Source organism: Cariama cristata, unplaced genomic scaffold (genome assembly GCF_000690535.1).
Source record: "Cariama cristata isolate BGI_N322 unplaced genomic scaffold, ASM69053v1 scaffold14886, whole genome shotgun sequence".
NCBI classification, from domain to species: domain Eukaryota; kingdom Metazoa; phylum Chordata; class Aves; order Cariamiformes; family Cariamidae; genus Cariama; species Cariama cristata.
Genome location: NW_009622775.1, coordinates 28,060 through 53,480, shown reverse-complemented (window position 1 = coordinate 53,480; position 25,421 = coordinate 28,060). Strand labels below are relative to the sequence as shown.

General features: G+C 37.0%; 1 protein-coding gene across 1 annotated transcript in view; it reads right to left on the bottom strand.

Annotated features, from left to right (window-relative positions):
• Window positions 1–365: 365 nt before the first annotated feature.
• LOC104157148 (nuclear receptor corepressor 1-like) overlaps window positions 366–25,421 on the bottom strand; it is a gene marked incomplete at its 3' end in the record, with an annotated part of 39,387 nt that continues 14,331 nt past the window's right edge. The window contains exons 10-26 of the mRNA XM_009702483.1: window positions 23,088–23,178; window positions 22,378–22,556; window positions 21,852–21,906; window positions 20,948–21,049; window positions 14,183–14,313; window positions 13,452–13,669; window positions 11,708–11,770; window positions 10,872–11,011; window positions 10,023–10,149; window positions 8,037–8,592; window positions 5,922–6,051; window positions 5,416–5,611; window positions 2,755–2,928; window positions 1,690–1,850; window positions 1,166–1,286; window positions 957–1,058; window positions 366–463 (exon numbers count right to left, since the gene is read on the bottom strand). Coding sequence (XP_009700785.1) covers window positions 366–463; window positions 957–1,058; window positions 1,166–1,286; window positions 1,690–1,850; window positions 2,755–2,928; window positions 5,416–5,611; window positions 5,922–6,051; window positions 8,037–8,592; window positions 10,023–10,149; window positions 10,872–11,011; window positions 11,708–11,770; window positions 13,452–13,669; window positions 14,183–14,313; window positions 20,948–21,049; window positions 21,852–21,906; window positions 22,378–22,556; window positions 23,088–23,178 — 2,644 coding nt within the window. The remainder of the gene's footprint in view (window positions 464–956; window positions 1,059–1,165; window positions 1,287–1,689; window positions 1,851–2,754; window positions 2,929–5,415; window positions 5,612–5,921; window positions 6,052–8,036; window positions 8,593–10,022; window positions 10,150–10,871; window positions 11,012–11,707; window positions 11,771–13,451; window positions 13,670–14,182; window positions 14,314–20,947; window positions 21,050–21,851; window positions 21,907–22,377; window positions 22,557–23,087; window positions 23,179–25,421) is intronic.

Here is a 25,421-nt window from a genome sequence, read left to right as displayed (position 1 = left end):
AAGGGCTTAATTTACCTTTTTGGCTTTAAATAGCACCTGCACAAGACTGGCTGCAGTTGATTTTAATATTTGAACTCAGGTGTACTGCTATTTTCATGGAAGTTGCTAATAATCCTTCAGTTAGGTATACTAAAGGCTCTGGTGGTGTTACTTAAAGAGTTTAAAGACTCATACATGAAGATGAAATCGTGGTAATGCTGACTTCAGCAATAGTGGGATTTGAGCACCTGATTGCATTAAAATTTATTTTTTCAAGGAAGTTCCTACTCTGTGACATTAATTTATTTTCAGACATGCAAATACATTCATGGTGATAGTTTAAATTTTCTGTTTTGCTACAGTCTTCTTAGTAAGGGGAACAATACCTGAGTTATGGAGCCTCTCAAAGAAGGAATGGTCTCAACAGAAACTTTATTGGTTGGAGTTCCCCGTGTTATACTTCCCTCCTGTATCGTTGTGGTACCTGATTTGAAATAATAAGACATCCTGATACATAAGAAAAGTAGCTACTCTCTTTTAAATCAAAAACTCTAGTGAGAACTGTTAGTTTACACTAAAATACAGAGAAAATTTCAGTTTAACAGCATGCATCTGAGGCAGTTAGACTATTTCCTCTTTTAACATAGTCTTTTACAGACTAAAAGTCTTTTACAGCATTAATCCATGGTATTTAGTTTCTTTTCTTTTGATGTATTTGGATTATTTCACATGTATTGCTCTGCATATGCTCTAATGAACAACTTAATTTTGAAATTGGCATGCCTTGAAACAAATATTCTTAAATGAGACTTGCAGACAGGAGGAGCTAGCTAGAAATACACATGCCTCTGAAAACAGGGAGCAGATTAATCATATAATAATTAAAAATAACACTTCAGCAGTTTGAGCTCTAGAAGTTATTCTCTCAGTTTTCTCAGGCTCTGACAAAGTTTCTTAACCTGTATGACTTTCTTTACCTCGAACCACACTTTCATGTTGTGCCCTGACCAGGAGTCCCTCAGGCTGAGAATTCTGGCTTCTAGGAGAGAACTCTTCTTGTTTGATATAGGGCAGAGAAGCTATTCAGAAGAAGAAAAAGAGAAAGTTTGGTTGTGGTTTTTTTTTTCCTTATAATTATGAGTCATTAAATAGTCTATATAAAACACATCAGCTGTTCTTTTCTTACCAGATTTGGCTGACTCCTGCTGCCTTGGCAGCCCAAGAGATATAGAACCCACTGATGGCTTTGCAGTTTCTTGGGTGTAAGAAGCTTGACTATGGGATGTTAAGTAAGTGCCAGGTGTTCCCTGAAACAACAGATACAACATATGTTAATTCTTCTCTCTGGAATGAAGATTCACATCTATGTATAAAGGAGAATGCCAGTACTACTACTATGATGCTATCTTACAATGCTGCATTATACCACTGTGAAGTACCAAGATGCAGAACATCAGGAGTGTAGCGTCACTGTTAACTTGGAGAAGCAGTTCACCTAAACTGGACATCCTCAACCATGCTACTAAATGTAAATAAGTGCAACATATTCCATTTTGTAAGGCACCTGTAAGTCCTGGACTTTTAAAGGTGACATGTATAGGTCCTAAGCATTAATGCTGTGAACACATAACCAAGTACAAGATGTCGAAGGTTGGTGAAAGGGCAAAAAATTGATGTTAAGCACAGATTGTCAAATAGTAATTCTCTTACTTGTGAGATTGAGCCTCCCATGATGAAGGAAGGTTTTTCTGATGGCACACTTGTTTTGGAGGATGGAATGAGTGGTGGTGGTGGTCTGGTGGGTCTGGTTGTTGGAAGGCGGACTCCTTCAGGTATATTGGTTATTACTTGGTGAGGTGCTGGCTGAAGAACTTGGGGGAAAAATTGGTCATTAAATATTACAGTCTGTTTCAGCTCTACTTGTCTCTCTAATGACTAGAAGAACTGAAATAGCACAGTACATCTAACAATTTCTGATGGGCACTGCCTCACAATACTCAAAAGCTATCTAGCTGTAGTCACAACTCTGAAATTCACTACGTCCAAGTGTATGTTATACATAGAAATTGAATGGAGAATATCTAACCTTGCATCACAGTTCAAAAAGAAATGGCAAAAGCTGCACTGTAGAATTGCAGACTCTGAAAACTAAACCTCTAAAAATAACAGCCCAGGGTACATTCCAGTTTTTTGTTGTTTTCCTGTTTTTAAAGAAAGTCCTTATTCTTTAAATGAAATGCAACTGAGTCAAGTATAATCTAAGCTTCCCTCATTTTGTCTTTTCTCAGAACGGCATACTCTGCAGGGAAAAGTAATAGTCCCAAGTTTCAAAATTAAGATTTGTCAGTTTCACTGTTTTATAAAACATTCAGAATATAATATTAAGCAATTACAGTCAGAAACTAATGCCAAGGATAGCAGCAGCTTTCTCTTTTCCTCAGCTACCCCCTTCATAAGAAAGGCCACCCATGAATACGATGGTACTTGATTAAGTTGAAAAACTTCATGACTTTGTCCCTATGCTGTTCTAACACTTTTCAGATCATCTTATTTGCTTAATAAAATAAATGTACTGCTGCATCAGCTGCATAAAAGAACAAAAATATAACCTCACTAGAGTTGGAAAAACACCGAGCACCTACTTACATGTACAGACAGAAAACAATCTATTTTATTCTTTTGTTAAGTCACAAAGTGTTTAGAGAATAGTTTGATACTACATCAAGTCACAGAAGTCCAGCTTGCAGTCGCTATGATACCTAACAGAGTATTTACCTGGCGGGACACTATAGCGAGCTGCATTCATATCAGGCTGAGGAGAGGCTTTATTGACTTCTCTTGGAGACAGCCTGTATGGTGATGCTGACCTTGTTGCTGTATTTTGCACTTGTGCTTCCTGTTCTATTGCTCGCTTGACCTCAGCATAGGGCATATAGGCCACCGGTTTTCCTGCAAAGGTTAAAGTTGTCAGAAAGAAAAGAATCTGGATTAGAAATTAGAGTCAAAGGTCCAGTTTACAGCACAATTTTAACAAAAGGTCTACTCCAATGTCAGATGTATTCATCAGGTACAAATGTTTAAGTTAAAAAGTAGCAGTAAGGTACAGCTTAATATGTTCCTATGTCTACACTTGTATATCCAAAGCTTTGAAAAAACTTTCTCATACTTTCTATATGTGAAAAACAGTATCTGGTTCCTTTAGGTCCTTTAAGTGAAAACTCTGCTATTGAAAAAGATTTCATTTAAAGATGACTCCTTTCCAAATCCTGTGCATCAGCCAGACTTACATGCCAGTCCCACCAAACAAAAAGCCTCCCTTGTTTGTTTGCTTGCCCAGAGAAGTTACAAATCAGATTTCAAATACCAATATTGCCCATCCGATGGTGTTTAAAGGGAAAATACATTTTTACCAAATTTAGGAAAATAAAAATCCAGTACCAGAACCTCATAAATGCCTTTTCTTTGGCAATGGACAATTTAAGTATTCAAAATTACAAGCCAGAACAAGTCTACTGCAGCTCTAAAGTTGTAGCTTTAACCTTCATAATCAAAGAAAGATGGCACTAATCATCCCATAATAGTTTTCGAAAGGATCTTTACTATTTTATTGCATGGTAAAGTATTGCGTAGGTTGTCCTAAGGCAATTCAGTAACAGGTCCTTTAGTTTGACAAGGTGCCCCATAACACAGGCAGTGTTCCGATGTTGCAATACAAGGTTTTTAAAGAGTCTGTGGGCTCTCTGCAGCGTACAGCAGTTGGTGGAAAACTTCAAAGGCACAGTATATCTCAGGAAGTTGCTGTTGTAATGATCTGATGACATCTCAGCCCCTTCTAGTTTTCAGATTAAGACGTCCAGGCTTGTAGAACCCATTTACATTAATCACATTATCCTTCCCTCTCTGTTTGCCTCAATAACCACCTTGATTTTTTCTGGCAGACACTTCACCCAAGAACTTTCCCACACTTCATAATACTATACTGCCAATGCCAAGAGTTATTCAGGTAGTATCTCAGTTAAATGGTACTTTTAAGCAACCCCAGCCTTTCCACCTAAAGAAGTAACTTCCAAAAACCACAATCTTATCCTCCTCTCCAGAAATCTACAACCTCCTTTCTCACTATCTTAAAACGGCAAATAAAATGGTTACGTTTCTTTCATTTTACCTAGGTAAAAGTAACTAAGGTGAAGCATTTTTATAACATCATCTAAAATTGTAACACATATTAAATACAGAATACTCAAGTTTCAAGGAACACTACAGTTTATGTTGTTAATACTGTGGAGACAACAGAAACAATGCATGAAAATATTAAGTCTAAAAATGTAGAATTATGCAACTGTGATGATAACTCTAACATTGTAACATTCAGTACATTAATTTCACTGTTTATTCTCCTGTTACAATGCACAGTTTGTGGACCTATTCCTTTTCTAGTAAAGAAAGTTGAGGTAAAAGTTACACACTTAGTACAGAACTGGGTCTCCCATAGGATATGCTTTCCTTGCACAAAAAAAAGGGAATCTTGTGCTAAGCTGTTTGTAATTTGCAAGCTGTTGATAGAATCAAAATAATTTCAGTTCAAAGAATGAAAATATGGCAAATATACACAGAGAGAAAGCATAATATGAATGCCTAATGAAAGCTAATAAATGCATCCTTTGGCCGTTATGCAACTATTTGGATAATGTAACATATGCACTGTTCATCCAAATCACTTTCCTGTAACCAGCAATGGTACAGATATGTCCTTATTTAGTTACCCTGACATGTTCTGTGAGCAGTTTTAGCTTTGTTCTGTACTGAAGGTCACGCTAAGAGTCACATTCAGGAAACACAGGTCCAGATCGCATAGTTCAGTTCAAATCTTGCCTCCAGGTATCCTCTATATATACAAAAGCAACCAACCATCATTTCCCAAGAGAAAGAACCTTTCATACAGCCCTTCTGCGGACAGACAAGCTACAGCATCACAGTTCTACCAAACTTTTGTGCCCTACTCCAGGGCTCCATGTCCACATATCTACTCCAGTGCAGTAAAACATTCCTTTTAATTGTGCTCATACTCCTTTAGCAATTCTCTCCCATCTTCACTTTAAGCTTCTGAAAGGGGCTCCCCCAGAACGCATAGTTATCTGGGTCCTCTCACCTGCACACCTAATCTTTCTGAATCTCTCTCTGTAGGAGCAACTCATTTTTGGATTTCACTCAAATGGAGCAGTTTTTCTGCCTTATCTAAAGGGGCTACAAGGTAGTTCTCCAACACTGTAACTGCAGTAGGATCTCTAAAGTAGACAGGTTCCTTCAATGAAGTGTCATCAGAAAGCAAGAGTTAATTATTGGTACACTAAACTTTCATTCTTAAATGAGGAAGCAGTGTTAGCACATGGACATAAACCACAGAGTTATTTCCATGACAGATGTGAAAATGCCTACCTTCCCACTCAACATTAGGGCTCTTGGAAGTGCCACAAGGGCTTACAGCACTTCGATACTCCATATCCAGCTGCTCTTGCCTCTGGCGTTGCTCCTCCAGCAGCGCTGACTCATGCATTGCTTTAATGTGCCGTTGATACAGCGCATAACCACTCACTGGTGTTCCAACAGGAACAGTACAGGGACTGCAGGAAACCTACAAGGACAGGAAGGTATTAACATCAGATACATTGATGGAGATACTTACTAAAGTAACTGTCTTGCCCAATGCCTCCACTGCAGCAGCTGTAGTCTATTCATGAGTGTTTCAAATGGTCCACACCTGTTTTTAAGCTATTACTTCTGTATTTGTTTCTACTTAACCTATTTTCCCCCGCAAAAGTACGACAACAAAGCAAATGATATATATCTTCATTTGTTTCGCATTTTTTTGCCACTTTAGTGTTGCAACTATTTTTAGAGACAGCAAATACTCCTCTTCAAATATCACTTAAAACACCCCATACCATAGGTGGTATGACAGCAGCTCGGTGGTGAAGCTGTTGCAGGTCCATCTGCCCTTGCTTTATCGTGGATGATACCAGTATTGACCCAGTGGGATTTAACAGTGAGGGCTTTGACTCCCTGCTGAAGATACTGGAAAAGGAGAGAGAAGGAAGGGAAAAATATCACCAAAAAGACCAAGATTAAACATCTTAAGAAATTTACAGGTAAAAGTACACCTCTCTGCTTCAAAAAAACAACACATTTAACACACTGGACGAATAGCTGAAAAGTCAGAATCATGTTGGGTTTTGTCCCACAGCACATCTGGTAGGATAGGCAACAGATGCTGCTGTATTTTTATAACAACTAGAAATACCAAAATAAGTGTTCAGAATCCCCAATACCAGAAATTTGTGTATGCAGTTTCTACACACACAGTACTGCAAGAATGCAACCTTCTTTATAAAGAAGGCTTTCAATAAAAAAAATAGATAGGAAGCACTAGACATACTTAGTCCACAGGAAATAAACAAACACTAGTATACAATAGACTGCTTTCACATGGAGGGCTAATATATTCGTGAAGTGGAAAGATGATGTCTGAAGAGGCAAGAGTGCAGAAATACCATCAACTACACTCTTCCAAAGACCACATGCAGAACAATGATACTGGATACTTTTGACATTTAACATCTATCCTTGGTACTGCGTGTATATTAAGACCACTGAGAGGGAGGGGGCATTGGCTCAGATGCTATGCTATGGTTACACAGGAATTGCACCAACAGAACACTAAAAAGACTTCAAATATCAACAGTGGTGTCAGCCATCCCCCAAAAGATAAATGGTTCCAAAGACACACAGCTTTGTCCATTTAAAGCCCTATATACTCATGTGGATTATCCACAGTGTTTAGGGCCAAGTGCCCAGGAACTAGGAAGTTTGCATGAAGACATTGTACACTTTGGAGAAAGAGGTCATCCAGCTCTCAGGACACTTGCCCGTTAATTTACAGACTCCAACTAGTAAGAGTGAGAAATATTTCCACTACTCTATTATTAATAGCCTTCAAGATATTCAATTCTACCGATTGATATAATGTGGTTCAATGACAGAAATTTGGTACAGGACTCTAGAGGTTATACAAGTAAATAAACATGAAAGGTTAAAAGGTAACCAAAATATCAATATTTTAAGCCCCTAGATTTCTTTTTTTTTTTAAAGCAAGTTTCATCTCCTACTAAAAGATACATTCAGGCTGCTTGCCCTGTGAAATTCACAGAGCTTTGGATACATTTTACTAAAGTGAGTTTGTGAGAGCAAGAATCAAATAAAACAACTCCATCTCCAAATTTTTGGCTCTACATTTAAACACTTTTTCACTAAAGGGAAAGGAGAGCCTATGTACTATCCCACACTAACCAATTACACTACGAAAAAATATTCCAAATCTACTTCTGAATGTGTAGATTTGTTCATAAGTATTGTGTAAAAGCAACAAACTAACAAAACCAAACCAAAGCAAAGAACTTCAGTAGAGATCCAGTTACACAATCACTGTTGAGTTTCTTAGTGGATGGGTGGGTGCACTTACAAAATTCCTCACATTACTTACTGATTTTTTTCAGTTGGTCACTGATTTTTAAATAGCTGTGTATCAGAAAAATCTTGCAGCAGTAAGATCTTCCCCCTGCCACCAGAAGTACCACAGAGCTACTTATCATGGAAACTCATGCCAGGAGCACCTTGAATCTCTTTTCTTGCTTTGGCAAATTTTCATTGTTTCAGTAAGTGGCTGTCCTTTCCAGATAATCATTTAACACAATTCCCATTCTCTGAACAGATCCCAAATGGCTTGATTTCCCTCATTCTCTAGCTTTCCAGGTAGTTGTGCTAGTTTGCTACCTAGCATGGAATTTTGCCATACCCTTCCTTAGAAGACCCTTCTTTTGGCTTTTCATCATAATTTTAAATCAACGTTTCACTCTGTTGCACTTCCAGACTCTTCCTCTAGTAGAAACTCAGAACAAAAATGTCACTACTGATGACAGTTTTTGGATCACTGTTAAGTAAAACCTCTTTTTAAACAACTTCTTTAAGATGGCAATATTTGAACACTAAACAATTAAACTCACCCTTGTCTGTCAGGTTCTCCATCAACTTCCTCATCAGCACTACAGGTGGCACTCGAATCATTATCTGAATGGGATTCTTGTCTTGCTGTATTAACTTGCTGTGATAGACTATAGTCCATTTCCTCTGGTTCTGACTTTTCCTTGGGTTTCTCCAGCTCTCTCTCTTTGGTATCACTCTCTATTTTCACTTGAATATTCTCTGGTAGCCTCATTTCGGTCTCTACAGGTTCTACTTTGGTATGCACTGGAAGAGTAATCACAGGCTTAGCTTCAACTGGATGGTTTCTACTGTCAACCTCCATAGGCTCTTCTACCTCATTATTTATTTCTTCCTTAACCTGTGGCTCAGGGTTCTGACTTTCAGCTGTTGATACACTTTGGGCTGTTAAGGAGGGAGATGTGCTGGTTGTTGGTTTAATGGTAGATTCTTGTTCTGCTGCGGCCTCAGTGGTTACTTTCGAAGTAGTACTCTCAGATGGAGTCTCTTCACTTGGTTTAGCAGGTTCTGCTGGAGTTGGAGACGGAGCACTTTCTGTATCAGAACTATTTTCAGCACCTGGGGAAAAAAAAGTTCAACGTTAATGAAATCTAACTAGGCTTTGACAAGCTGTTTCTTTAGAATAATCAAATATATGTCTGCTGTCCCAAAACACAAAAAGACAATTGCCCTGAAGAATTGACTCACAAAGAGAGAGTAACCAAAAATCAGCAGATACAGGTTAAGGAGGGAGACAAGAACTACAGAAATAAGACTACTTAGCTAGCTCTGATCTTACAGAGAGCCAGCCAAGTAAACTCTTGCGCATATGTCAGAGACTTCGTACTTCCATATATGATGCAGCTTTATTACAAGATTAGAGTCAACATTCACAGTACCTAAGGCACAGCTTTAATTATTTAAATCAACATGGTTTAGAGGCATCAGTAGCAGAAGTGGCAAAACACTGATTTTACATGAAAATCAGTCACATTTTAGAGACATGTTGACTTGCAATTCTTGCTATAAGTTAATAGTTCTAGTTTAGCTCCTCTGTGAATCATCACTGTTTTCTGGAAAATGTCTTTTCTCTGCGAAAGGTCTAAACCACATCGACAACCAAATACCAATTATAGAAGGGTATTCATTTTTGCAGTAAAGAACCTTCCTCCTCCTATTAGCCTACTTCATGAACTCCATTATATTATAAATAGCTTTTAGATAAATAAAAACATTTATGAAAAACTATGGCAACATCTAGAACATAGATGTTATATTCAAGTCTTATCTTCTGATAAGAATATTCATTCCTTAGAACCACATCAATATTAACAATGTTTGTTAAACAAATGGATGCAATAAGGATCCATCCCATCTGTAAAACAAGTAATTATTTTTGACTTACTATAGAAATGGACAATTTTCTGAATTATATACATGCACTGCAGCTCAAAAAATACCAACAACTGAAAACCAAAATCCCCAACATTTAGCCACACTCTCGCATTCATCGTTTACAAACTCTATTGCTTATAGCTCCACAAAAGGCTAGCCAAGACTGACTGATGTTGAGTGCCTATAATTATTAGCAGTTGCAATGAACAAATTTAAAAAAAAAAAAAACACCACACCAAAAAAAACAACAAAAAACCCCACCACTTAAATTTGCCTGTCCAAAGCTTTACTCAGACTATCAACTAGCAAAGGTTACATATCTTTGATTCAGCTTGTTTCAACATGCACACATTTTTTGATCAGGTGCTGTCTGTTTACCCTCTAGATGATAGCAGAGTCAAAGCATCTGAAAATACTAAGTAATAACATCTTAAGGCTGCTCAATATCAAAAATGCTTTTTCCCCTTCAGCAAGTTCCAATTGCTAAAATTCAACTGAAACATAGTATTTGAGCGCTACATTATGAAGTGGAATACAGCTTTCTAAGCATGTAACTAGCACAAAACATAGGTCCCTTTCTGTGCACACACAAGTTTCATTCCCAGAAAAGTTACCTTCACTGTCTTCTGGATTCTCCTCTTCATTAGATGCTTCAATATCTTCATCCTCCTGAGCTGACACAGTCGAAGCTACACTCTCACACTGCGATACATCTCGCTCCTCACGGGGCCTTCGTGAAGACTGATAAAGACACGGCATTTATATTGTAGTGAAAATTTGCAAGTATTATTTCCTTTTACATGCATTCTCATTTATCAATCTGAGGTTGAAATGAAAGACAGAGAATCTCTATTTAGCAAAGATTCATCTCTTTCAACTTCAGGCCAGCTTCTGCTGCTCCTGATCAAAAATAAGTTTGGGAACAAACCACTGTCTCAAGACATGTTTGGGGGACAACAGAACTACTGCAGCAAGCACAGACACTGATGCTCTTCAAGAGAGAAGACTAGGACAACAATGCAGTTTAGAGGATTCGAACATTCAGGATTCTACTTTAGATGCCTCAAAACTTTCAGTTCCTGGTCTTCTACCAATTCTCTTGCTCCATTTTGTAAGGTTAGTGCTTATTGGGTTTCAAGGTAACTGTTCTACAGTGATGACCTGAACTTGTATAGCTGCTGGTGTACTGATGAGGAGCATGGTTTTCAGAGCACTAGAGAATCTTCAGGCTTGAGTGTTCTATTTGACAGAAAGTTTTCTATTGCATTTTAAAGCAAGAAGTGACTAGTATCACAGGTCAGTGAGCATCAGCTGCCTTTTCTAGGACATTTAAGTCACAACGCAAAAACGACTAGAAAAGCAAACAAGTGGTGATTCCAAAACAGTCTTAGTGAAGCGTGCTGAATGACTTCAGAAGGATGCCAAGTTTTCCCCTGCAAAATACTCAACGCCGCTGCACTTACCTTCTGTTTGTGCTGCTGGAGGAGGCTGTCCAGATTATGTCTCCTTTTATAGTTGAAGTAGAAGTTCTTACACTGAGCTTCACTTTTCGTCCCAACCATTTTGGCAATTGCTGCCCAGTTTCGTCCATGTTCCACTAGGCCTGTTCAAATATGTAAGAAGCAATATTTACTATGATAAATAATTCAGCTATCCAAACCCAAATAAATGGAACAACAATGCCTATGGAAGGTAAGATACAGAAGTATTGCTGTCCTTAAGAGAACTCTCACTATGACAATGTATTTGATAACTACTTACGGGGTAAAAAACAGTTGTGTCAACCTGAACGCCTGCTTATGAAGCCTTCAAACTTAACTCTTTGCTGTTGCTAATATGTAACACCTCTGCCAAAATACTGATTTTATGCATAAAATCTACAGGCAACAGTATCTGCCAAATGAATAGGCAAGTTATAAACTACATTAGATTTTCAATGAAAAGAATGTCTTATACAAAGGGAATTTCTGTAACTTGTAAACACATTACTTTGAAAATTTACATGACATACACACCTTCACATCTGTTTCACAGTCTTCCATGGACCAAGTAGAACATCAAACAGTTCTAAGTAGCCCATTTGAAAAAAATCAACACGAGTCTCAAAAAACTGATTTTGTCTGTTAGAGATGTTTGCCCTTTTTTTTTTTTTTAGACAAAACCAACAGAAAATTTAAAATTATTCATTCAGTGTAGTGTTGCAAAAAATCACATCACTTGTATTCAGTAATTCAGTAAATTATTGTGACTTTGTAAATACAAGTATTCAGAAGTAAATCAAAAGCTTTACAAGCTTTACCTTTCTTAGCAACTTCCATTTCTTCTTCTGTCCAGCGGGATGTCTCCACAGGCTCTGCAGAAGCTGAAAGAGAAACAAAGACACTGATAAGAGAAAAGACCAGGATTCACTATTATCGCACCAAACATGCATCCCATAGTCAACAAATCTATTTACATTAAGGTTTGTTCAAGTCACTTGGGAAAGCTGCTCTTGTCAGCGGGAAGTAGTCAATCTCCATTAAACCAAGTTAGAGATATAGTAAGAACCACCACAACCTCAGCAGAGCAAACTGTTCAAAACTATTCTGCCTACAAAACCACGATTAATTATCTGTCAAGGAAGACTTGTAAGTAATTTGGACATATTAATCACTAAAATTTTATTTAAACTGTCAATAATTACCATCAACTACTAACAGCAGTAATTCAACATGCTATAAGTTAGTTCCATCTTACTTCACTGACTGCTGTGGAAAGGACAGAAATGGTTATTTATTGGTTAGTGGGTGTCAAGAAATCTACTATTCTTGTATTCACTGAGTCTCCTACTAGACAGAGAAAAATAAAAAAAACCAAAACAAACAGTAAGTAAAAACAAGGAGGAAACTAAGTATGATTCAAAGCAAAATACTTTTCATTCACTTCTCTGCATTTGATATAATTCTGTTCACATTTCTGAGTGGCATTAATCTGCAACAGCCTCCATTTCCTTTTCATAAAATCTGCTGTTATGCACAGCATACACATGGACCCTTCAACAACTTCCATTAACAAACAATAAAAGCAGGACACTACAAAGTATCTGATCCATTGAAAAGCTGTTTTGGATTTTCCAGAAAACCCTGCAAAAATTGTTAAAAAAAAGAAACAAAAGCAAAAACCACTATTGCCTTAGTCTAGCTGCTGACAAAACGCCACCATACCAACTGAGCAAGAATGTTTATCACAATCTCTGATGTTTACAGTTAAACAGGATCTAATTTGTCCTCTTACTCTTTTCTTTAGGATATGCAGAATATCTGAGCAACAATAAAGTTGTTACAGATTCTAGAATAGCTGCTCCCTGTAACTACCCAGTTGAAGAGCTAGGAGCAACAAATTTTGCCACAGCAGAGCACTGCAAAAAAAAAAAAAAAACCTGCCCTGCAATCCTGGGTAATTATTTACTAGCCATAAGGTATTCCGTTCGCTAGCACTTCTGTACCACTACAAATTATGTCAGCCTGTTCAGAAACACAGTCAGAGATAGCATAGTTTTTTTAACCATATGTGCCAAGAAAGTAACATTTTATTTTAAAGCAGTCTCTTGCCATCTAATGCAGAAACAACAACAAAAACAACTTGCTAGGATCTATTTCAGATTATGAAACTCCCTAAAGTACTCAAATATCAGGCCTACTTATTTAACAATATCCTCTGTGAGCTACAGCCTGTAAGTCAATCTGTGTCAAAGGCATTTGGATCTCTACAGATCCATCATTAACCCCTGCAAAGAGGGAAAACATAGTTATCACAGAAAGGCTGAACTGCCTTTTTTTTCCTCCACATGGTTCTAACAGAGTCATCTGATTACACATATACTATTCATGAAGTTACACTTACGAAGTTTAACAGTACCACACAGTTACAAAATTATAAGCAGGTCTAAGAATAAAGACGTAATGCTAAATAAAAAAAAAAAAAAAAAAAAAAAAAAGGGCTTTATGTTAATGAAGAGCCTGACGACCTGATGGGTCCCTGAGTGTCCTATAAATGCTACTCACAAGGTTCTGGTGGGGGTGGAAGTGGTGGCGGTGGTTCTTCAGTGGCTGCAGCTGCAGCAGCATTTGCTTGTGCAGCTTCATTTGTCATCGATCTGGTGATTCTGCCCTTACGACGACCTTGACTATTGGCAGTTTTTCGGCCCCTAGGAGTGGCCTGCTCCCTTTCCTCTGTTTCCTCTGGTGCAACTTCAGTTTTGTCCTTTTCTTTGGTATTCTCTCTGGGAGTAGTTAAAATATTATTCAGATAGCCATTATGGGCAGATATTCCTCAATATGAATGTAAAAAACACCCACCACAACAAAACAAAACCAAAAGCCAAAACCCACCAAGCCACAAACAAAACTCCACAAACCCAAAAGAAATCTTTAGTCAAATAAAATTCACTTACTGCCCACAATTTAGAGTTGTTGGAGAGTAACAGATACATGACATTATCAACTTCAAAGAAAATACGAACACTGTGATAGAACTTAGGAAACCCAAACCAACAAGACATGAAAATTATTACATGTGCAAAAAAATAATCCCATGTTTTTTTCTACCAGTCTGATTAGTTCAGCAAGACAGAAATTCATATGTCCAAAAAAATAATTTAATGCACAAAACCTAACCTAAATAGGAACTATTTTCAGTCCAGATTTCACTGTCAGGCTAATGGGAATCCTGTTCTGATCTTTGCAAAAAACTGCAATTCAGGGCGAATTAATGCATTTTCAGTACACATACTTACTTAGATTCCTCCTTCTCATCCTTTTCCTCCTCATCTTTCTTTTCCTCCTCTTTTTTCTCTGCTTTTTCTGCTTTTTCCTCTTCTACCTTTTCTTCTACCTTTTCTTCTTGAGAAGGACGAGCAATTTGTTGCTGAAATGAAATGGGATTTACAAACTGTAACAACTCGATCACACAAAGATGCAGCAACTTGTGCTCAGAGCAGCACAAATACTGATGCTGTCTTACCTCCCACTTGATCATATGTCAAGTTACAGTAACTGCACACTGGTCAACATAACAGTAAAATGTCTCTGCCAAAAACTGTAACTCTTATCTGCACCCTGAAATCGTAACGAACATGATGTTCCAGGCATTATCTCCCAGACTTCAGAAGTCCCCTTTGCCACAAAATGTGTCATTTCTATAGGTTAGCCGTATATGCTCAGTACACCTCTATTTATTTTTCTCTTATGTTTCTCCTCGTCAGTTGCCCCATTCAGATACAGTATTTTGCCTTCTAAATTCCACTGAGGTATGGGCTTCTTTTGCAGCATGAGCACAAAGGTGATAATGTATACATACATGTGTCAACAAATACATGTGCCGTTGTATGTCACACTCAAAAATGAACTGCTACGTTTTAAAAGTGCTTAGAGAGGTCTGACCAACATCTTGCATAATAACGGCATTGCTCCTCTCAAATTTTATTTTTAACGTTGTCCATTTTAAAATAGTGAAACATGATAGCTTACAACTTCGAAGTAGAAGATCTTGTAGCATGAAAATTACGACCAACTCTAAGTCACGTTCTCAAAACTGTCATTAGTAATTAAGAAATATAATTGTTCAAAAAATTGGGTCACGAATTTTAGACTTATGTTTCCAGCGAATTTACAGAAGGAAACTTATAGCCCAGATTTTTTGTTTTAGCTTTAGTCTTCATTGATATGATAGTTTTACAAGCACATTAAACACTGACAAACAATAAAGTAATTACCATTACCTGTTATTATCCTAAGGAAAACAGCACAAAATATTATTTACACATTCCCTGTTAAAGGTCTCTTGCTCCTTATCTTTCAAGGTAATCCAGATGATTACCATGTACAAGAGTACCTCCTTTTAGAAAGCACATAAATTTGATTTAAACTTTACAGAAGATACAATCTGCTTCAAACAGTAATTAATGAAAGAAATTTCTGTTACTTAATGTGATCACATAGAATTACCAGCATGGTCCCTTACAACTGGTACAAAACAAACAAACAAAGAAAAAAAAAAATCTTAAAAAAGTAAGAAAAATTTGTGGCATTGTTTTTGCTATTTCTTATCACACATGTACACACACACGAAAAAAATCCTTGGCATTCTCTTTCTGACTTTGCTGTTAGAAGTGGCCTAACAATAGACAAGCGAAATATCCTGTGATGTTTTAAGAAAACATTAGAAAAATGACACTGCTTATACTGGGCAGGCGGAGGAAGTATTAGGAAAGATCTATCAAATGTGGCTACAAAAAAGATTTCCTTAAGTTTTAGTGTTGTTGTCCTCCCTAAACATATTTAGGAGCTTAAATACTGCTTTTTGCCAGCCACAATGATATTTCTGCACATGGTCAAAACATCTCGCTTTCCAACACCATTGCATTTCTCTGTCCATAGCTCGCCTGCAAATTCCTTCCCCTCCAGGCTAAAATACCAAGCAGTTGTTGGCTGCCATTAAATAAACCACATAACCCACTCCCCAAATTCCCAGAACCCTTCCATGAAGCAAACAGCAAACGAATGAATTCTCCTGATGGGTCTGAAAAGCCAGCAACCCACACCAGGAGTCTAGAGCTTTATCCATATTGCCTATTCACACCGAATAGTTATTTATGATAAGGTGATCTTCTGAGTTCCACAGAAAAATCCATGCCTTCTGTAATAGGCATTGTACAATAAGAATGAGAAAAGAAAGTCTGAGGCTGCAGGCAAGGTTATAGTGGGCAGGACTCGAGTTAAAAGCAAGGAAAGAGGAAGAAAGAGCTCTCTTCCTCCTTTCTGAAAATATGTAAGTTTATTTAAAATGCATGATTACAGTTTAAATTCTGCCTTAAATATGTTTTCATAAGAAACTACAAAATGTAAGAGAGGGTGGGGAGTTGGATATGGCCACATAGAGGGAACCATTCACAAGAGTTTACACTGAAGGGGCTTGAATGAGTTAAACAAACCACCTCCGTCAACCGAGTCACCCATTCAGAAGAACTGCAATACCCAAATGCTCTGCACCCAAATTTGGTGTGTGCCAAACCAACTTGTTCCTTAGTGGGCAGTAGACTCTGCAAGTCAACTGCAAAAAGCAAAATACACGTAATATTTATATAAAGCTACCTTTCAAACAAATACCCAAAGTACACTTGGCAATTTATGGAAAGAGCAAGGACAGAGAACTACAAGATTGCTGTTCTAGGACTTCAGTAACTCAGATTTTACAGTCCACTGAAAAACTCCTCAAAATAGGTTTTTCTTTTTCACAGAGGAATCAATCTTTCTGTAAGCATAGCAGCAGGTGTCACTGTTTCACTAACAAAACTGAGGCTGGAAATAGTCACAAAACAGACTTGGTTTTGACATTTTAACAATGTGAACTGGAGCAGAAACCCCAAACACTAACCACTATCATCTTGCTGCAAATTATTAGCATTTAGGATGCTGGCATTACTTGGTTACGCAACAACTTCCTTCAAGCAAGACGTCAGAGGCGTGCTAAGATAAATTAATTCCATCGTGCTAGATAGATTGGTCTCAAAAGCAAGGAGTTAAAAACTGCATTTTCAGAAGAAAAGAGAAAAAAATAAAAAAATAAAGTCTGTATTTTACATATGATCTATTTACAAAACAGTTGCTGAAAATCCTCTGTTTTCCTGGCTAACTTAACATCACACTTTGTAAATAACAGGGTTCTCTATTTCACAATGAATTTATTTAACATGCATAATCAATAGGTCAAGTGCAGGTTAAACACAAACCTTAAAACAGTTGAAGCCTCGGTCAGCGACGTACCTGCACATTCATGTGTTGATTAAAACTTTTACTATCCAGGCAAGGGGACGGGCTTTAACTCGGGGTACGACTCAAAAGGACAAAAACCACACCAGCACCGACATCACACAGCTCTTTAGCAGAGGCTGCCTGACCCAGCAACGTGTTTATTCCAGGAAATTGTGTCATTCTGCCACTTAAGCCGCCTACAGCAGAGTTGCCAATCTCACATACAACCTTCTAATCTCACCGGAGTCACCAGAGGTAATCCCCACCGAGCTCGGCTTGATTGGCCGTCACAGACATACAGCAAATTTCTGTCTAGTCAGATCACTGGACTGTACCACCTGCTGCAAAGGCACACGGCTCCATTCGCAGACACGCGTTTGTGCTGAGCAGGCAGCCAGACCACAGAAACACACCCCTTACCGACTACCGCTTTGCTATCAAAGTTCAGTGAAAAACTTTACTCAGAACGAACCTCCTTTCAATGAGTTATTTAAGGAATTCTCTATAATCGATACGAAAGTATCATATAGCCATGCTTTCTTCCAATACTATGTTAAAAACTTGCTTTTCATTTGAAGTCACATTTGGTTTAAGACACACTTTTTAGTTGCCTCTCTGAGTATTCTGGAACGGTTTAGGTAGCATTTTATAAAAAGTCCTTTCTAGACCTATTTGAGGACAAAAATATATTACAATTTAATAAGCCTTACATCTCCTAACTTGACATGCCTTAATCTAGCATTCAGCTTCTCTAAAGTAAAAGCCCCCACACTGAAACTTGAGTCAAGTTGTACTCACTACATTCTCTGAAGGATTTCAACATCATTACCATGATTAATATCTTCTCCACTGCAATATTCCACTTGCTTGCCTTCTAATTTACAAAAATATATGAACTATTAAGAGTTTAAGCTGAAGCACCTGTTACTGGCAGAAGCATATCTTGGAGCACATCATAAATCTTACACGACTTGCGTTTGCCAATCAGCAAGGAAGTTTCAGGTTGCTCAGAGATATGAAAAATATCAGCTTCAAACAAAGCTGGGGTGCGGGAGGGAGAAGGGGGATGAATTGCATTCTGCAACCATAAGATAAAAGTTCTGGCAAGCAAGGCAGTTCAACACTCTCAAGTTCTTTTTTCCTAGCTGTTACAGATGTTGCTAATTAATCACAAATAAAATTAAAGAAATACAAATATGATTTTTGGTACCACGTAATTCCTTACTACAGCGTGACTAAACACATTAACTACCATACTTCTGAATGTAAACTTCCAGAAATGGTAACATTTCCCATTTAGAGTGTTTAGAGTATTTCCCTGAGTTTGCAAGTATACTTCAACATTCTTCAGATCTATAGTCTGACACTTACCTGCATCCTTAACAGAGCACACATCAAGCCTGCGTAGCAGTTGCCCAAATTTTAGCGATCTGCCGTAGTACTTAATATGGATCAACAACTGGCAATATTAATACAGATCTACAACTTTGCTAAAATTCAAAGAGCAAGTAATTTGAGTTGAATGAACAATGACAGCAGCTTCAGTGTTCCAACTCACATATTTAGTTATTCACATATAAATCAGTATTCACAGGAGCAGTTACAGTGTCAGGCAGAGCACCTTTCATAGTGAGCTAAGTTCACAAATCTATGCCCTTGTGTATAAGGCTGTAATTAAAATCTTTCTAGTTTATATGCATTATCCAAGGAAAGCAAACAATTTATGGATTGAGAAATCCACCCAAATTTTTAATTCTATCAGTTTCAATATTCTAAAGTTTAACAGTGTTGAAAGGCATTTAAATACACAGTTACGATCTTCTGAGTATCTCAAAACTTACAGTTACATTGCATTACAGCTTGAGCCAGCTCTGTCTCCTCACCTCTTAGAATAGCTGCAGAAGAACATCATATGGCAAAGATACTGCTCAACATGTGTATACTTACTATGATCACACCAATCTCATTTTATAATGGAATATGAAAATGAGCCACTTAAAACAGCAGCACTATCTGCATTTAGTGTCCACAGCGATTGTCTACATTTTGGACAATCTTATTTATTTCCATCTTCTTTTTATTTACCACATATCTATGCTTTAATTGGAATCTTTCACCATCGCTAGTCACATAACAACATACTTTTCCTATTAAAATGCATTATTAGGCTTAGAAAGTCTAACAGAAGTTCTGGCAAAATACAGGTTATTTCCAGTATTTTCTCCTATCACGGCAGTTCACAATTAGTCAGAGTAGAAGCTCTAACTAAATCTTGTGCATAATGTAAGTGATCTTATTCCAAGCAATCCATAATTTGTGGAGAACAGACAAGTAAGTCTTCTGTGATACGATCTCTTCTCTTAGAACATCAGACTATAATTTAAAAGGTTTAAGTACAACAGCACCACAGAAGCACAACATGATGACTGTTTCTAGTGAACAGGATCAACTTATCAGCTGAAGCTGTTTGCAGCCATTTTCTTTTATATTAAAAAAACCACATTTACTGGGACTATCAGAAAACTTACATTATTTGAAAAGAGGATTCACATATCCTGAAGTGTAATATTTACTTAATTTGCTCTTTGGCAGTTCAGTACAGATTTGGGCAGTCACAATACCTCTCAGTCTCAACAATTTTCTCTTTAGTATCGCCACTGAGGTATGACTAAATCCAATACCCCATAACTCCTCAGATTTTAAGGTCTGCAGATTTCTAAAACCCAGAATGTGCAAGGACCCTCCCCTCCTGCCCCCATCAAGCCTCAGTTCCAACAAAGCACTGGGTATTTCTTCAGCACAGCATATCTGTACTGGTTTCCAGGTGTTAAATTTGTTTTAAGGATATAAATTCAAATACCTGCAGGCTTTGTTGCTACATCTAGTACTCTGTTCATGTACTTTATTTCATATATGACCTTCTTTCCTAACCTCGTCACTGACTTATCTTTCATTCTATTTTCAGTACTTCCCAAATACCTGATAGATGCAAGGGGAAAACCAAATGGGAGGAGGAGGGAACATGTTCAGTGAATACACAGCACTCCTCCTGCTTTCTTTAAAAAAACTCCGAGGTTCTTAATTTTTTTTGTGGTTTTGTTTGTTTGTTTTCCAATATCCACATTAACCCTGGTAGCCTAGCAAACATATTTATATGCTTTTTGTACATAAACATAATATGCTGTTCTTTTCCCCTCCAAAGACTTCCAAAACTTCCAAAAGAATACTTCCTGAATCAGCAGAATTTTTTATTTGCATGCATTACATTGGTCTCTTTCTTCTTGCTAGGAAGTTCCAGTTTGACTTTGAGCCTGACCATCAAATAAAGATCACTGTTCATTTCTGCTTTTTGACAAACATTGACATTATGAAGCGATTATGTATTTTTCCACTGCAAGTCACATGCTAAACTTAATTTCTGTTGCCTCCAACACCGTATTCAATGATGGAGTCAACTTCAATGTCTATAGTAGGGTCCTCAAATAAAACGAATTGTCATATTGAAAAAAAGTCACAAATGTGCAAAGGAAGAAGATATTCCACAGAATTAAAAGTAAATTAACCAAGAACACCCTTGAGGTCCGGATTACTTAAATTCAAACAGGGCAAAAATGCAATAAAAGAAAAATAATTATTCTTCCTTTTTTCCCCCCCTCATGCATATAATATATTTGCTATATTGGATATTAAGACAGTAGTACATACAAATCAATAAAATAATATCCAATTGATAAATAAATATAAGATACCTGGTTTCTTCCTCTGCGTTTACCATAATTCCTTCGCACAAGGGCTTTATAATTTTCATTTTTCTTGGTCAAATAATAATACAATACACAGTCAGGAACATTCTAAAGTGAAAGAGAAAAAAAAATTAGGTTTTACTCCTACAAACAATACATTTTTAGTATTTAATTTCTCTCAACACTTAAACTATTCAGCCCCTAGACTAAAATAAAACTCTATTAGATTCATTTGCTCAGCAGGGAAGTGAATTCACACACAAATATAATAATACAACTATGCATAAAATTACAGTGTTAAATGCAAGTCTCATGTACTTATAATATCCCTCAGCTACTTTAGTCTGCATGATTTAATCTACACTAGACAATTTGCAAGTTTGAAAGCTTCTATTTATCATAATAGCCGTACGTACTCAAGATTCTCTAGTAAGTCTTAACAAACCCTAATTTTCCATTACTTCTTACATTAGTTCTGCAAAATCAGTTCTAAAGACTAAAATTAGTTCTAAAGACCAATTCAGCCAGCAGTAGGATCCCACTGACTTGAAAGGTGGTGGCAAGGTTTCTTCAAGTTAGCACAGCGGCTCAGCAGAGCCAACTATGTCCTTATCTAAGCAGTGAGAGAGTTAAAGAAGCTTACCTGCTTCAAAAAGAAAATAAGATGAAAACCAAATGAAATGCCATTTTCTTTTATTGTTGTCAATAGTATCATTTCACTACCTTTTGTTAGATGCTTGCATGCACTGATTGTGTTATTGATCAAGTATTATAAAATCCTGTCAAAGTAGTCACTTTTTTTGGACAAGTTTTTTTTCCAGGAAGAGAAAATGATGGTGGGATAAATGACTTACATTTGGAAAGTTAGGGATCCCACCCTAGGCTCTACTTATATTTTTAAAAGTCTTACCTTTCGTTCCAGGTAGGAAGCAATTAGACCAAAGTTCTTGGGATGTTGGACAAACCTTTTATAAATCAAAAATTATTTAAGTTTAACAACATAATTCATGATCAACCAATAAAGCAGTCTTCCAAACAGTCTGTTCCATCAGCAAGCCTTTGATTTACACAACTGAAGTTAGTCTAAAAAGCCCAGTTTTCAAACTGTGCAAATTTAGAACTAAGCACTTAAAATTAGCTATTAGGTGGTAAAATGAGATCATATACCTACTCTTCTCATTTTAATCTTATCACAGAACTAAAGTACTTTTGAGAGAATTTCTTATCTAAGGATTAAATGCACGTGAGCCTATTCAGTTGAAAAATAAGTGAAGTCTAAAACTTTTGCAATGTTTCATTCATCCAACTAAGAACATTATCAAATATTATTGCACAAAAGCTTCAGCATTCCCAATTTAACTGATGTTTACTGTGGGGTTAGGTATTTAACTGTCATTTGCAATGTAAGAAAAATAAAATATAAGAAAGCCCATTACTTTTCCTTAAAAATCTCTTTCTCATGGTCGGTCCAGACATTCATGAACTGTCTGTCTTTATAAACTTTCATGGGATCCTCCATCAGACCATTCATATTAATAAACTTCACTCGTCTTTGTTCTGCATCAAACATCATGGGAGGAATGACAGAGAGCTGACGCATTTGTTTTTCATTATTCTACAGGCAAAGAATAAAAGAAAAAGTAAAGAATACAAAAAGTTGCTAGTAATGTTTACAGTTCTTGAATTTCAGAACTCTTTAAAGCTTCACCACAGTATATATTCCTTTTGTCCACTTCTTAACTCTTCCAGAAGTTGTCACTATCCCAATGAACATGTACACAGTCAGCTAAAGGAAACAGCGTCACAAATGATGAAAAACTAAAATGGTGCAGGGTTTTCATAAGAAGAAAGGAAGAGTTTTCACATACTTTTTAGAGCTGTAAAAAATTAGGTTGTAGCAAGTCTGCAATGAACACAGACACATGAGAAAAATCTAGGACAGATACAATTAGGAAGCATAACCTTTAAAATAAAAGTATTTGTAAGACCTGTTTCAAGCCAAACTTCACACAGATTCTCTCAAACCAGTCCCAAAAGGCTTCTCTTATCAAAAAACAAACCCTCTGAAAGAGACCGTTCACTGCTAATAAAAGAGTATCAAGTCATTTGCTGTCCTTCTATATCAAAGTACAGACAATAGCCTCACCTCCTGCTCAGAAAGTCCATCAATGATTTCAGAAATCTCATGTTCACTTCTAGCAATAGTTGCTGAAAGTCCAGCCCCTCTTTGACCAACTCTAGAATCAGGGGAAAACAGAAGTAGTAAGGATAAAGTGGAAAATAGCTATATTTTCAGATTTTGTACACAACGATGACAACCTTCAAAATTCCTTAACACACTGTTACCAGTCTCCCAAATTAGTTAGGACTGTTCTTTCTTAAGTAATCTCAGAGTACAAACCCTGTTCATGTACTGCAATTTCAAACAACCGCTCAGTTTTACAGGTGAATTTGCAAAGCGCAGCAAGAAGTACATGCTTGAGTCAACATCAAAAAAGGAGTGTTACCACCGATTCCACTGATAGTAGGTGTTTTAGACACATTAATGCACTTCTGAGTACAAGATATGTTCATCAGTGGCACAGAAATCACCATCTTAATTAGTACAACGGATACACTGTGAAAGACAGTTTATTTGTTTGGGTTTTTTTTAAAAGAAAAAAAAGGAACACTAAATTTGCCTTTCATCAATTTGGTCAAGTTACTAATACAGCACTGAGACTCACTACAGCAAAGGAAAATTTTTAACTTTTGAATTGATGGGGAGAGCTGTAATTTGGAAGAAGTTTTCAGCTAGTGATCTTTACACTTAAGAACATCATAATAATATATTACAGCATGTGGGTCAAAAAGCATTTCAGAGACAAAAATCACTGATAATTAGAGACAAAACATCTTCATTTGCTCAAAGATTTTACTGAACTAATCAGTTTGCACAAAATCTGACCAAAAAAACCCTTAGTATTTACACGGCAATACTATTAGAGGCTCAGCTATAGACAAAAGATGCCATTATGTTAGAGAACATAAATATAATGTAAAGAGATGCTCCCTTCCCAAGTAGTTTGCAATTACAAAGATATGACATATTCTTAAAGTAAAAAGCTTCTTATAGATAGGAGTGCTGTTTCCATTCTAACAGTTTACATTCTTTTCCTCTTTTCTTGATTCCACAAAGCCAGATCTTGCAGCCTTCATGATACATTGCAAACTATCTGCTTTTCCTATGTTTTATGAAGTATGGTGATTTAGACAGATGGTTAGAAGAGATGATGAGATCAAATCTTTATGGTATTTGAACTCTCAAAGGTTTACTAAAATTATTTCAAACATTAGATAAACAGATTTCAATATAACTGAATCAAATGACCCAATTCTAATTTAAAGCACTACCTACAGTACCGTAGATAAACTGAACTCTCAAATCATAGAATTGTTCAGGTTGAAAAAGACCTTTAAGATCGTCAAGTCCAACTGTCAACCCAACGCTCCCAAGTCCACCACTAAACCATACCCCTAAGCACCACGTCCACACCTTTTAAATACCTCCAAGGATGGTGACTCCACCACTTCCCTGGGCAGCCTGTTCCAATGCTGGACAACCCTTTCAGTGATGTAATTTTTCCTAATATCCAATCTAAATCTCCTCTGGCGCAACCTGAGGCCATTTCTTCTTGTCCTATCGCTTGTTACTTGGGAAGAGCGACCGACACCCACCTCAGTACAACCTCCTTTCAGGTAGTTGCAAATAGAGATAAGGAATTGCACTTCATTCAAGACTCTCTGTAGTTTCCATCTAACAGATGTCTGATAGATTAAAATTCAATAATAGGGACTTAATTGTTGTAGCTTGCATACTTCAAAAAGCAAAAATATCTGGAATAAAATTACATTGCAAGTACAACAAAAGTTCACTTAAATTGTGACAGAAAAATACCAAGTATAAATTAGGGTGTAGGTCCAAAATGAACAGGCTCACATGAAGCTGATGCTCCAATTATCTTAAGACCAACCCCACAAATCTCTTTGTGCATTTGAGCAGTTTAACTCATATAGTCTCAGCGAGCACCACAACCTAACGAGCCTTTGTTCATTAGCTCTTTTTCTGTATTTCTTTTGGAAAATATGGGTTTTGATGGCAGATCTAAAAAGGGGGATAGGAAAGGAACAATTTGGACATCAGTAAAGCAGCCCAAGAGCACACCAAACTGATGAGGCTAGCACTGCTGGCAAAACTGATAGGGTGGGACAGGAAAGGGCGAGACGAATGACAGTGGATATACAAGAAGGACAGTCATGAAGATCCTTAGTATACGAAGTGAAACTTCGAGTTCAATGCCATGAAACACAGTGAACAAACGAAAGAACATTTTACTTTATATTGTATGATACACTAATAATTGTTTTTAAGGAATAAAATTACGTACATAAAACTTAACCATTAAGCTGAGCCAATTTTATTACAAATAATTTTGAAACT